The following is a 13,167-nucleotide window of genomic DNA, read 5'->3' as shown; positions in this document are numbered from 1 at the left end:
GCGGGTCGGTGAAAGCCACGATCGGCCGGCCGGGCTCCTCAGTGCAGGTTAGGATGGAGCCAGGGGATATCCAGGACCTCTTAGGGTGAGTTTGGTGGTTCACCTGAGCCGTTTTTAGCCAGGATGGCAGAGGATTGCAGTCTGGCTTGAGGAGCTCTGTATCCTCACGTCCTCCTCGGTCTGCTGCTGGACACGCCCCCATATCAAAGCTTTTAATATTGATTTTTATTCTCCACCAAAATGTTTTTTTTTTTAAATCAAGTATTTTTTTTTATTTTTTTTTTGTTTTGTTATTGCTCTTTTTACACACATGGGCCCGGATTCACAGACACTGGTGCATATTTATGCCGCCGTAGCGTATCTCCTTTACGCTACGCCGACGCAGCGCAGAGAGGCAAGCACTGGATTCACAAAGCACTTTCTCCCAAATCTGCGCTGGGTTTCTCAGGCGTAAGTCGGTGTAAGTGGAAGTGGGTGTGAGCCATGCTAATGAGGCGTGACCCCATGCAAATGATGGGCCGAGCGCCAGACAGATACGTATCGCCCCAGCGTAAATATGCGCCCACGATACGACGGCGTAGGCAAGTTAAATCGGTCGTAGGAAGCCTATTTTCAGGCGTATCTCAGATTGTGGGCACGGTGCACAGAAACGACAGCGCATAGTTACACTTACGCGGCGTATCTCGAGATATGTCGGCGTAAGTGCTTTGTGAATGCGGGCCATAGTCGGGAAAGAAGAAAAATTTTCCCATTTACATTATATAATATATAGTACAAACGTTTTTTATAAAACAAGCTAGTATTACAACAATTTGATATTACAACAGGGTAAAAATAATCAAAAAAAAATGAAGAAAAAAAGAAAAAGGAAAACAAAAGAAAAAAGCAATAACTCAACAACATTAAACATCTAACGAGACAAGACAACAAAAAACATACACCTCTATACATCATTAGGATCGATCTTTGCTACCAAGTCTATTACAGATCCACCAAAATGTTGGTGTGTTTGTTCACCATCCCTTGAGTACTGAGCAAAGCAAGAACATAAAAATAAAATCTAGTTAAAAATAAACCACTCTATAGAACAGTTGTACTGTGCAAAGGATCATATACAATATGCTAACCCTTTTTTTATCTCTTATTCCACAAATGTTCTTTGTATGGGCTTTTTGTCTAGTGTATTTTTTGCCCTAATTTAAAGAGGAACTGCAGTCTGCTCACATAATTTGTAATAAAAACATATTTGCCATTCTGAAACTTCCTTCCAACCATGTTGCATATTATTTTATATATACTGTGATTCTGTGCCTTACCAAATATGCTGCAGAAATCTCCCTCCACTTAGTCTGGCTGCACCCATTTGAACTGTGGGCAGCTGAAGCTGCTGCCTGTTCACTTCCTGTATTTATACAGACACACCTCCAGCTCGGCAGCTCTCATTGGGCCTCTTGTGGCTCATCTCCCCTCCCTTCCTGGCAAAATCTCAGAAGAGTGAGAGAGAGCTGTGCAAGATGTAATAAGCCTGTTTTACCAGACAAGAAAGTGGGCTATATAAGGTATTTACTGGCAAAGAAAATGTTTTACTATCCAAAGTTAAAACAACAAGGGCATAAACTATTTAAAAGATGGAAAGTTTAAAAAAAAATGACTGAAGGTCCGCTTTAAAGATACGTGTCAAAGACCATAACAATTGGTACTTTTTTTTCAATTTATAAGCTGTGAGTGTTTTTTTTACTGTATCTGTTTTATTATTTTTCAATCATGAATATAAAAAAATAAATAGTTTATCTTATTTATCAAACATTTTATTCATGTTTATTATCTCCATTATAGCATTCAGAGAACACACTGCCTACCATGTTGTGTGGCCTTGAAATGTTGCAGCTTTCTGTTGGTGGCACCAATGTGTTCTATATGTTTGGCTAAACATGGTGCACTGGTGATATCTTGGATTGATCCCTATATGAACTGATGCTTGCACAGCTATCCCACGTTTTGCTTAAATCAGGTATATAATCTGGGACATTCTGGCTATGTATGAGCATACTAAGAGAAAGGACCTGATTGTCAAGTGATGCTTTAATGGCTTTAATGGAGCACATCATCTGGAAAGAGCTGGCCATTTATGAATATTCTAAGAATAAGAAACAGAAAACCAATAATTAATAAGAAAGGGAATAGTCTGATATCCTAGCCTGAGAGTTGTATAAATAACTATTGGAATACAGAAGTGTATTTTGTGCAACAACTACTGTAATTTAGTATTTAGTTGAGATGTATTTTTTTTATTTTTTATTGTTTATTTATAGATTTTCAAAACAGACAAAGTAATTACACAATCCAGACATTTGAATGATTAAGAGTAGGGTTGTCCCGATACCACTTTTTTAGGACCGAGTACAAGTACCGATACTTTTTTTCAAGTAGTCGCCGATACCGAATACCGATACTTTTTTTTAATGTCATGTGACCGTTTTCAAACCACAATACAGACCAAAGATATTTTCTTTAGAATTATGAAGAACTGGTACATCATGGTGTGGGGCTGTTTTTTAGCATACGGTACTGGAAAACTACATATCATTGAAGGAGTGATCACTGTCAGTGCAGCTCATCGGTGCCAGTGCCCAAAAGTGCAGCTAGCCAGTGCCACCTATCAGTGCAGATCAGTGCCCATTAGTGCATCAGTGCAGGGAGGCAGCTTATTAGTGCATCTCATCAGTGCCACCCAATCAATGCCAGTGCCACCTATCAGTGCCATCCATTTATGAGTGCCATTCAATCAATGCCAGTGCCACCTATCAGTGCCATCCAATGGTGCCATCCAATTTGTGTTCGATGTCACAAAAAAAAAAAAAAAGTATTCTATTTTGGTATCGGGAGTATTTGCGCGAGTACGAGTACTAGCACAAATACTCGGTATCGGTCCCGATACCGATACTGGTATCGGTATCTGGACAACCCTAATTAAGAGTGCAAAAAATAATCAGTCACACTTTCAGCAAGAAACATACAAGTCTGGTTGTATACAAGTTAGTTACACCATAAAATAGAAATCAAGTGGCGGGTTCAACAAGAACAACTTATCATGGCTCTACTGAGCAGAAGCATATATCAACAATCTATTACCTATATATAAAAACGAGAAAATAAAAAAGGGGAATCATCCTATATGAATCTGTAAGGGATATGGGCAATGGGTAAGCAGTTATGATGGGGTGGAATGAGGCTCTGTGTTAAAATCAGAAGTGTCCCATCTCTCCCAAATAGCTTTGAATCTGGGTAGAGAATTATCTATAACAGCTGTAAGATGTTCCATCCTTCTAATATCGGCAATTGTCGATAAGAATTGTGCAAAAGTGGGAGGGGAGGTAGCTCTCTAGCGTTGAGGAATGACACGTTTGACTGCCAGTAAAAGAAAAGCCATCAGTTTGCAAAGATGTTTTGAGATTTTCGGGAGAGGTAAGCCTAGTAACATATATAAAGGCTGAAAGGGTACGTTGATCTCTAGGATCTTCTTGAGAAGATCATGGACTTGTGACCAAAAGAAAGTTATTACTGGACAATCCCAAAAGATGTGGAGGTGGGTACCCACAGAGGAGCCACATCTCCAACATTGGCTATGTGGGGTCAATTTATGTGCTGCTAAAAATTTGGGGGTTCTGTACCAGAACACAAGTATTTTATATGTAGTTTCTTTCTGGGCTACACATCTAGAGACCCTAGAGGCAGCATCCCAAATTTGTCTCCAATCTCCCAATGAGATGGGCTTATGCAGTATGTGGGACGATTTCCTCATATATGAATGGGTGTTTTCAGAGAGGGGAGAAGCTGAATGTAAGATTTTGTACATAGTGGAGTTTGTGAGGGCCTCTAGAACACATCAGTTCAAAGTCAGTAGGGATGCTAAGGGTCAGTTGGGGGGACCAGGAAGTAAAAAAAATCTAATCTGAAGGAAGGAATAAAAAAATAAAAAAATTGTGCTTTGACTGTAGGTCTGTGAAAGATAATAATGTACGTGTTACGTGTTACTGGGTGTACTAGGTGACGTAGTTGAAATATGTTTGCTTGAGTCCAGGGCAACATAGAGTCATAGGATAAGCTGTCAGGAATTTCCGGGTTAAAGAGAATGTTTATTAGGGGTGGGCAAGGGGACGATAAAGAAAATTTACTAGAACAACGTCTCCAAATTAAAAGAGTGAATAGCACCGGGTTCAGACAGACCTTTCGTAAATGAGCAAAAGATTTGTCGGGCGAGGGCCACAACAAAGAGCATGTGTGGGCAGGGTTTGTAATTCCCATCTCTATTTCAGACCATCTGTTTGGGGCAAATCTAGACGTCCAGGAGGTTATGGCTTTTAAATGAGTAGCATAATAATATTTAAATATATCAGGAGCTCCTAAGCCACCCTGTGAGCGGGGGGCCATGAGGGCTGAGCTGGCTATTCTATGGGAGGCGTTATTCCAGAAAAAGTTTTGAAAGTTCCTATGTAATGCTTTCAGTTGGGTCATGGGAATCAGTACAGGAAGAGTTTCAAAGAAATACAATAGTTTAGGGAGTATAAACATTTTGAGGACATTTATCCTCCCAATGAGAGAAAATGGAAGCTTCGTCCATAACTTCAGTAATCTACCTATCTCTATAAAGGAGGGAAATTAACCTGGTATAAGGTAGAATAGAGGTTGGACAGGCGTACCCCTAAATATTTCAGGGAGTGGGTGCACAAGCGGTAATTGAAGTTACCTTGTAGACAGGCAAGTGCATCTGCCAGGATATTTATAGGAAGGCCCTCCATTTTGGTTGAGTTAATCTTAAAACCAGAAAGGCTACTAAATAAGTCTAGAGTTACGTGGAGACAAGGAAGGGAGATACGTGGGCGAGTGATCGTTAATAATATGTCATCCGCAAAGAGTGAAAGTTTGTACTCCTCCTGTCTCAGCGCCACCCACCGTATATCTGGATGCAATCTAATAACAGCAGCCAAAGGCTCAAGACTTAAAATAAATAGTAGAGGAGACAGGGGACAGCCCTGTCTGGTACCATTACTCAAGGGAAATGGCGGTGAGACACAGGAAGTCAATCTAACCAGAGAAGTGGGTGTGGAGTACAGCGCTTTTAAAGCCTGCATAAATGGACCTGAAAAAACATATTTCGTCAAGGTGGCAAACATAAAGGACCAATTTAGACGGTCAAAAGCTTTCTGCGCATCTAAGCTCAACACAATAGCAGGTCTGATGGTCTTGGTCAAAAGGTCAATAAGATCAATGGTTCGTCTTGTTATCCCCTGCATGTCTAGTAGGAACAAATCCTACCTGATCCCTATGTATCAAAGATGGAATAAGAAGGGAAAGTCTGCCAATATGTTAGTGAATATGTTATAGTCGGAGTTCAGGAGGGCTATGGGGCGATAGTTGTCAGGAATTGATGGGTCTTAGTCCGGTTTCGGGATGACCGTTATATATGCATGTAAGAATTGAAAGCAAGGTACAGTCCCTTTCAACAGTGATGCAAATAAAGTTACCATATGGGGCAGTAACTCCGGGAGAAATGTCTTATAATAGGAGTAAGGGAGTCCGTCAGGGCCTGGAGATTTATGAGATGGGAGTTCTTTAATGACCGAGTAGATCTCTTCAGCAGTGATCTGTGCATTAAGTCAAGAACGGTCACCTGAGGACAATTTGGATAAATTAAGAGAGTCAACAAAAGCGTCAAATTTCTCCTGGGAGAACTGGGACTCCGAGTCCTTAGATAGACAGTTATATAGGTCTTGATAGAAATGTCCAAATACTTTAGTCATACCCCGAGGGCAATAAGTGGAAACCCCATCCGGCTGAAGAATTAAATTAGGTAAAGAGGCATTGGGTTAGGTTTTAACCTATTGACCAACATTCTGTGAGGTTTATTTTCAAATTCATAACATTTTTGCTTTGACCAGAGCATAGATTTAGCAATTCTGTTCAGATCTAGGGATTTGATATGGTTTCTCAGGGAGGTCACAATGCGTAGGCGGTACACCATGGGAGAACTAAGAAGATTCCTCTCAGCTTTAGTTAAGTCGGCTAATAGAGTTGTGCGTTGGAGAGCACGATCTCTCTTAAGGCGAGATCCAGCGGCAATGCATTCACCCCTAAAAAAAGCATTGTGAGCTTCCCACAGGGTAGAGACCTCAGACACCGAGCCCTCATTGAGTTAAAAAAAAATTGGATAATTGGTGTTGTAAGTGCAAATGAACAGCAGGGGTATTGAGAAGGGACTCATTGAGACGCCAGTGACACGTTCTAGAAGTTGGTGCAGACAAGAGGAGCTTGAGTGAAATGGGCGCATGGTCTGACCATGTAATCGGATGGACATTAGAGTCAGTTAAATAAGACAACAGTGGAGCGGTAATGAAAAAATTATCAAGTCTCGTGTATAATTTGCATGAGGGTGAGAAAAAGGTAAATTGTCTAGCAATTGGATGTTTTACTCTCCAAGCGTCAAACAAGTTATGAGCCCTGATTGTCTTTCAGAATGAGGCAGAGGATTTCTGTGCTTGTCCAGGGGGAGTTTTGTGGAGCAAGGAAAATCTATCCTTGGAGGGGGACATACATAAGTTGAAATCCCCCCCAATAATCATGAAGGGTTGGGAAAAGGCGGTAAGCTTTTCAAAAAAATCCTCAAGAAACCCCACATTGACCCGAGTTGGGAGCATAAACATTCGCTAAGGTGAAAGATGTGTTCATGTGATCACAGTTCAAGAGAATAAAGCGGCCACAAGGATCTAAAAATTAAGATTTGACACATATGGCAGAGGAACGTTTGAAGAGAATAGCCACTCCGGCTTTACCGGAGGGATCAGAGGCAACAAATGTGGTAGGGAAGTGTTTAGTTGCAAATTAAAATGAACCATCAGCCTTAAAGTGTGTCTTTTGAACTATGATCACGTCGGCATTAAAGGACCTGAACTCTCTCAACGCCAGCCATCGCTTACGGATGGAGCCCAGGCCCTTAACATTGTAAGAAAGTATATTAATAGCCATTGCTAAGCATTGTAAGCATATCTCACATTGCATACAAAAAACATATATTCAGCAGAGACCATGATGGAAAAAAAACTAGTGATTATAATAACAAGTACAAACAGGAAAAATTGGCACAAGGTAGTGGAAACACTACTGTGTTTGAGATGTATTCTTTAACCAGTAGATGGCAGAGTTTATATATTTTGTAGTTGCATCTATGGTATGCTCTATGTCAGGGATATGCAATTAGCGGACCTACAGCTGTTGCCAAACTACAAGTCCCATCATGCCTCTGCCTCTGGGTGTCATGCTTGATGGTGTCAAAGTCTTGCTATGCCTCATGGGACTTGTAGTTTGGCAACAGCTGGAGGTCCGCTAATTGCATATCCCTGCTCTATGTCTTTTCCCTGAATAAAAGTTAATGTTTCCTGTCTGCAGTTAAGCAGCAGATAAATAGATGTGGACTGTGCACTGTCTGTTCTGTAGGCTACATACAGAATTTCTAACAATAACAAGCATTCTTTATTTACCTGGGTAGTACCTGGCCAGTCCAGTTGCACTTCCAAACACTTGCCATAAGAGGGTTTTGTCTTCAGCCGAATTCTTCTTAAACACTTCATCCAATGCAGCAGTCCAGTTAAGCTCATTTAACACTATGGTAGCTGAAAAAAAAAGACAAATCTGTTAGATATATCAAAAGGGGGGTACTTTTTCTGCTGTGTGCTCCTCCAGCATGTCATAGCTGGGCATGCTGAAATCAGGAAACATATTGATGCTTGATTATGCTATTAAATCTTTCACCGTTCTGCTTGTGCATGAGGTATGCTGTTTATTAGCATGATGTAACAAAGGAGTGGAGACAGACACAAAGTTTGTGTGAAAATCAGTAATATAGCAAACTTCACCACAGATGTTATTTCAATTTCAAAGAAAATAGACAATAATTGGTTATATTAACTAATTAGCTCATAATCTTTAAAAGTGTTTAATTTTTTTAGTACATCACTGTTATGCCTCTGTTTATTTTTTAAAGTTTTATATAGCAATATCTGTAGGACAATAACTAAACAATCAACCAGTCATCTGTGTTTCAGCTGCAGCACTGATAAAATTCATAATGGTCATTAGATTAGCAAAAGATCACATGAACAACAAATAAGAGGAAGAAACAAAACTAAGGACATAACACATGGTGGTATTATTAGCCCTTTAAAGCTGATAAGGGAATAGCTTCCCAACACAGTGCTCATTAGTGTAACTTAACAAGATTTTCATGTTTATGGATATGATCACTCTGAGAAAGATCAGTTATGTGAGCATGAATATTCATGCACAGTGAATTTAAGGTATGAAGAGATTGTATTCTGCAGCATGAACAGATTAATGTTTTTTTTTTTTGGTCAGTTACATGAAAATTAATAGTAACTCAAAGGTTTAGGTTACAGACTATCATGTTTTTTTTTTTTCTCCAGAATAAAAAAATATATGTTTGCTAATTTGGTAGGTAGCACGTTAAATGCACTCAAATTACAATGTCAATTAATATTAATTTACCCGTTGTTACAAACCCTCAAACAGGGAGAACCCAAAGGTGGACCATAGTTCCCACACAATAATACCTGTAGAATTTCACTAGCTTATATCATTCTTATATGACCACATCAGTGCTTTTTATGTGAGATTATATATATATATATATATATATATATATATATATATATATATATATATATACACACACACATAAACAGTATCTCACAAAAGTGAGTACGCCACTCACATTTTTGAAAATATTTTACTATATCTTTTAATGTGACAACACTGAAGAAATTACACTTTGCTACAATGTAAAATAGTGAGTGTACAGCTTGTATAACAGTGTAAATTTGGTGTCCCCTCAAAATAACTCAACACACAGCCATTAATATCTAAACTGCTGGTAACAAAAGTAAGTACACCCCTAAGTGAAAATGTCCAAATTGGGCCCAATTAGCCATTTTCCCTCCCCGGTGTCATGTGACTCGTTAGTGTTACAAGGTCTCGGGTGTGAATGGGGAACAGGTGTGTTAAATTTGGTGTTATCGCTTTCACTCTCTCACATGTCACCTCATGGAAAATAACTCTCTGAGATTCTGAAAAAAAGAATGGTTGCTCTACATAAAGATGGCCCAGGCTATAAGAAGATTGCCAAAACCCTGAAATTGAGCTGGAGCACAGTGGCCAAGACTATACAGCAGTTTAACAAGACACATTTCACTCAGAACAGGTCTCGCCATGATCAACCAAAGATGTTGAGTGCACATGCTCAGCATCATATGCAGAGATTGTCTTTGAAAAATAGACATGTGAGTGTTACCCTGAATTGAAGCAGAGGCTGAAGGGGTTTGGTGGGTCAGCTTGTCAGTGCTCAGACCATACACCACAAACTGCATCAAATTGGTCTGCAAGGCTGTCATCCCAGAAGGAAGCCTCTTCTAAAGATGATGCACAAGAAAGCCTGCAAACAGTTTGCTGAAGAAAAGCAGACTATAGAAATGGATTACTGGAACCATGTCCTCTTGTCTGATGAGACCAAGATAAACTTATTTGGTTCAGATGGTGTCAACCGTGTGTGGCACAACCAGGTGAGGGGTACAAAGAAAAGTATGTCTTGCCTACAGTCAAACATGGTGGTGGGAGTGTCATGGTATGGGGCTGCATGAGTGCTGCTGGAACTGGAGAAATACAGTATTGACACTTTGGGCCCAATTTGGACATTTTCACTTAGGGATGTACTCACTTTTGTTGCCAGTGGTTTAGACATTAATGGCTGTGTGTTGAGTTATTTTGAGGGGACAGCAAATTAACACTGTTATACAAGCTGTACACTCACTACTTTACATTGTATGAAAGTGTAATTTCAGTGTTACATAAACAGATATAATAAAATATTTACAAAAATGTGAGGGGTGCACTCACTTTTGTGAGATACTATATATATATATATATATATATATATATATATATATATATAAATAGATAGATAGATAGATAGATAGATAGATAGATAGATAGAGATAGATAGATAGATAGATAGATAGATACACACACACACAATAAATTGTCAAAGGTATTGGGATGTTTGCCCATACACGTACATGGACTTTAATGGCATACCAGTCTTAAGCCCCATACACACGGTCTGACTTTTGGCCAACCAACTTCAAAATCTGCAACTTTTCGAATTTGTCCGACCGTGTGTACGCTCCATCGGACCAACTTTTTCGGGTTTCATCCGACAAAAAGTTGGGTCTGCAAACGGACCAACTTTTTGGCAACAAAAGTCCGATGGTGCCTTGTCTGACTGTGTGTACAGCAATCCAACCAACTTTTGGACAAAGTGCAAATACGCGTGCTCAGAACCAATGTTAAAAGCAACAAACAATAGCAGAAGTTAACCAAAGGGTGGCGGTAAAGAGCAGAAAATAGCAAAAAAACATGTGATGTTAGGAACGTTTTAGAAAAGTGCTGTCAATCAAAGCCAGTGACGAGGAAGCAGGGGAAAGCAGGGGAAAGGGCTGAATCCCACTGTCTGTGTTAAAGGACGCAACAGCGGGGCTCAGGTGCGAGCACGCCACTTCAAATGGGTACACTGAACAGAGGGGAGAGGCCAGGAGTGCCGACGAGGGACCCAAAATGATGAGGTTAGCAGCCACTCTGTGCAATTCCATTGCACAGAGCAGGCAAGTACTGTATAGATTAGTTTTAACCTCCCTGGCGGTATGATTCTGTCTGGAATTACGTACCAAAAGCGGTACAATTATTTGCAAGGAAATTTGGCGTTTTATACTGTAGGCCTGTAATTCTTAGGAATAACTCACTTAATTCTGACCAAACAAGAATCTAATAGGCATCCCGGGTATGATATTTTTTTAAAAACAAAATTATAAATTATAATATAATAAATAATTATAAATAATTATAACAAATAATAATATAATTCTAATAAAAATTATTCAATAATGTAATCAACTCAAAATCACTGAAATTTTCTCAGTTGCAGAATTGTCGCTGTCATTATTATTATTTTTTTATGACGAATTTCCCCACAAATCGCTATCGCACAATTCTGCAAGTGATTATAATTTATTATCGCTGTTTTCTAGCTGATCTAAAACCATTTTTGACATAAAGGGACACTTTTGGTTGCTATGGACAATCTACAGTTTGCAGGGAGAAAGAAATGTTTTTTTTTATATAAAAGAACATGCATGACACTGGGCAGACCACTAGGGACAAGGGGGGTGTGTTTTTTTTACATACAGTACTGTAATCTATAAGATTACAGTATACTGTATGTATAGTGTTTGTTTACGTTTTTGAATTTGGCGCCGATCTCCGCTCCCGTGCGTCGTAACGTCGCAGGGAACGGAGATCGGTGGCACAGGAGGACGCTGTGTGAATCGAGCGAGGTCCCGCTCGCTCACACAGCGCGGTGACATCGCTGGATCCAGGACAAGGTAAGCCAGCGCACGCTGCAGGCTCTGCATAGCTTACCCCGAGCGTGACTCGGGGATACCGATCGCAGCAGAAAAAATCCACCCCGAGTCACGCTCGGGGATACCGCCAGGGGGGTTAATTATTTTATTTATTTTTATTTACATTTACAATCACTTTAATGCTACTGACAAAAATATCAACAAAGGTATTGTAATAGAGATATACAGTACTTATACAAAAAGGAATATGTAGGCGCACAATGCTTAGAATGAATAAACTCATAATTAGGAAATTATTGCTCCATTTAGTGCAGTGCCATCATTGTGGTACTTATGAATAGATTAAAAATAATTATATCATAGATATAAGATAGTACACAACTCTATAACATGGTATAAAATCACATCACTGAATACTCCAAAGGTCTCTGTAGGGAGTGTACTATCATGAAATTAGTAAATGAAAACATAATTTTGCTGGCATTGAAAAAGTAAAGGAATATGTAAAGCAGCTGTTTACATGACTACATGTACAGATGTTTTATTGGTATAAATGTGAGAACATTCTTGTGGACAACTTCACCCTTCATCAGTAAAGTAATTTATGATTATTACTAACCTATAAAGAATGATTTTGGTATTAGGTTAGTGTCCCACTTATCTTTAGATATTAACCTCCCTAGCGGTATGATAATTTCAGATTTTAGGTGCTGAAAGCGGTACCATTATTTGCAAGGAAATTTGGCGTTTTATACTGTAGGCCTGTAATTTTTAGGAATAACTCACTTAAATCTGACCAAACAAGAGTCTAGTAGGCATACCGGGAATGACATTTTTTAAAAAACAAAATCATAAATTATAATATAGGAAATAATTATAAATAATTATAACAAATAATAATATAATTATAATAAAAATTATTCAATAATGTAATCAACTCAAAATCACTGAAATTTGCTCAGTTGCAGAATTGTCGCTGTCATTACTTTTATTTTTATATGATGAATTTCCCCACAAATCGCTATCGCACAATTCTGCAAGTGATTATAATTTATTATCGCTGTTTTCTAGGTGCTCTAAAACCATTTTTGACATAAAGGGACACATTTGGTTGCTATGGACAATCTACAGTTTGCAGGCAGAAAGAACAGTTGTTATTATATAAAAGTACATGTAGGACACTGGGCAGACCACTAGGGACAAGGGGGGTGTGTATTTTTTACATACAGTACTGTAATCTATAAGATTACAGTATACTGTATGTAAGGTGTTTGTTTACCTTTTTGAATTTGGCGCCGTTCTCCGCCCCCCGTGCGTCGTAACATTGCAGGGAACGGAGATCGGCGGCACACAGAGGCACTGTGTGAATCGAGCGAGCACCCGCTCGCTCACACAGCACGGTGGCATCGCTGGATCCAGGGACAAGGTAAGTAAACACTGCCTGTGGATTCAGCGAGGCGAGCCCGAGTCTGACTCGAGGTTACTGATCGCAGCAAAAAAATTTAACCCTGAGTCAGACTCGAGAATACAGCCAGGGGGGTTAATTATGCAAACTTGGACAGACATGGTTTTAAATAATTAAATTAAAAATATAATTCATATATTTAAAAAAAATGTATACCTATACGTGAAGGTAATAGATTAAACAGCAAAAACAATTTAAATGTAATACTGGAATAAAGCT

The 13,167-nt window shown here is 39.2% G+C and overlaps 1 protein-coding gene across 8 annotated transcripts in view; it reads right to left on the bottom strand.

Moving 5' to 3' along the window:
• Positions 1-13,167, bottom strand: part of CACNA2D1 (calcium voltage-gated channel auxiliary subunit alpha2delta 1) — an 856,738-nt gene that overhangs the window by 280,404 nt on the left and 563,167 nt on the right. For all 8 annotated transcript variants that reach the window (XM_040343442.1, XM_040343444.1, XM_040343443.1 and 5 more), the window contains one exon: positions 7,536-7,667. In XM_040343442.1, the coding sequence (XP_040199376.1) occupies positions 7,536-7,667 (132 nt within the window). The remainder of the gene's footprint in view (positions 1-7,535; positions 7,668-13,167) is intronic.

This window comes from Rana temporaria, chromosome 3 (assembly GCF_905171775.1).
Source record: "Rana temporaria chromosome 3, aRanTem1.1, whole genome shotgun sequence".
In the NCBI taxonomy this organism is placed as follows: domain Eukaryota; kingdom Metazoa; phylum Chordata; class Amphibia; order Anura; family Ranidae; genus Rana; species Rana temporaria.
This window is presented reverse-complemented; position numbering and strand designations above follow the sequence as displayed.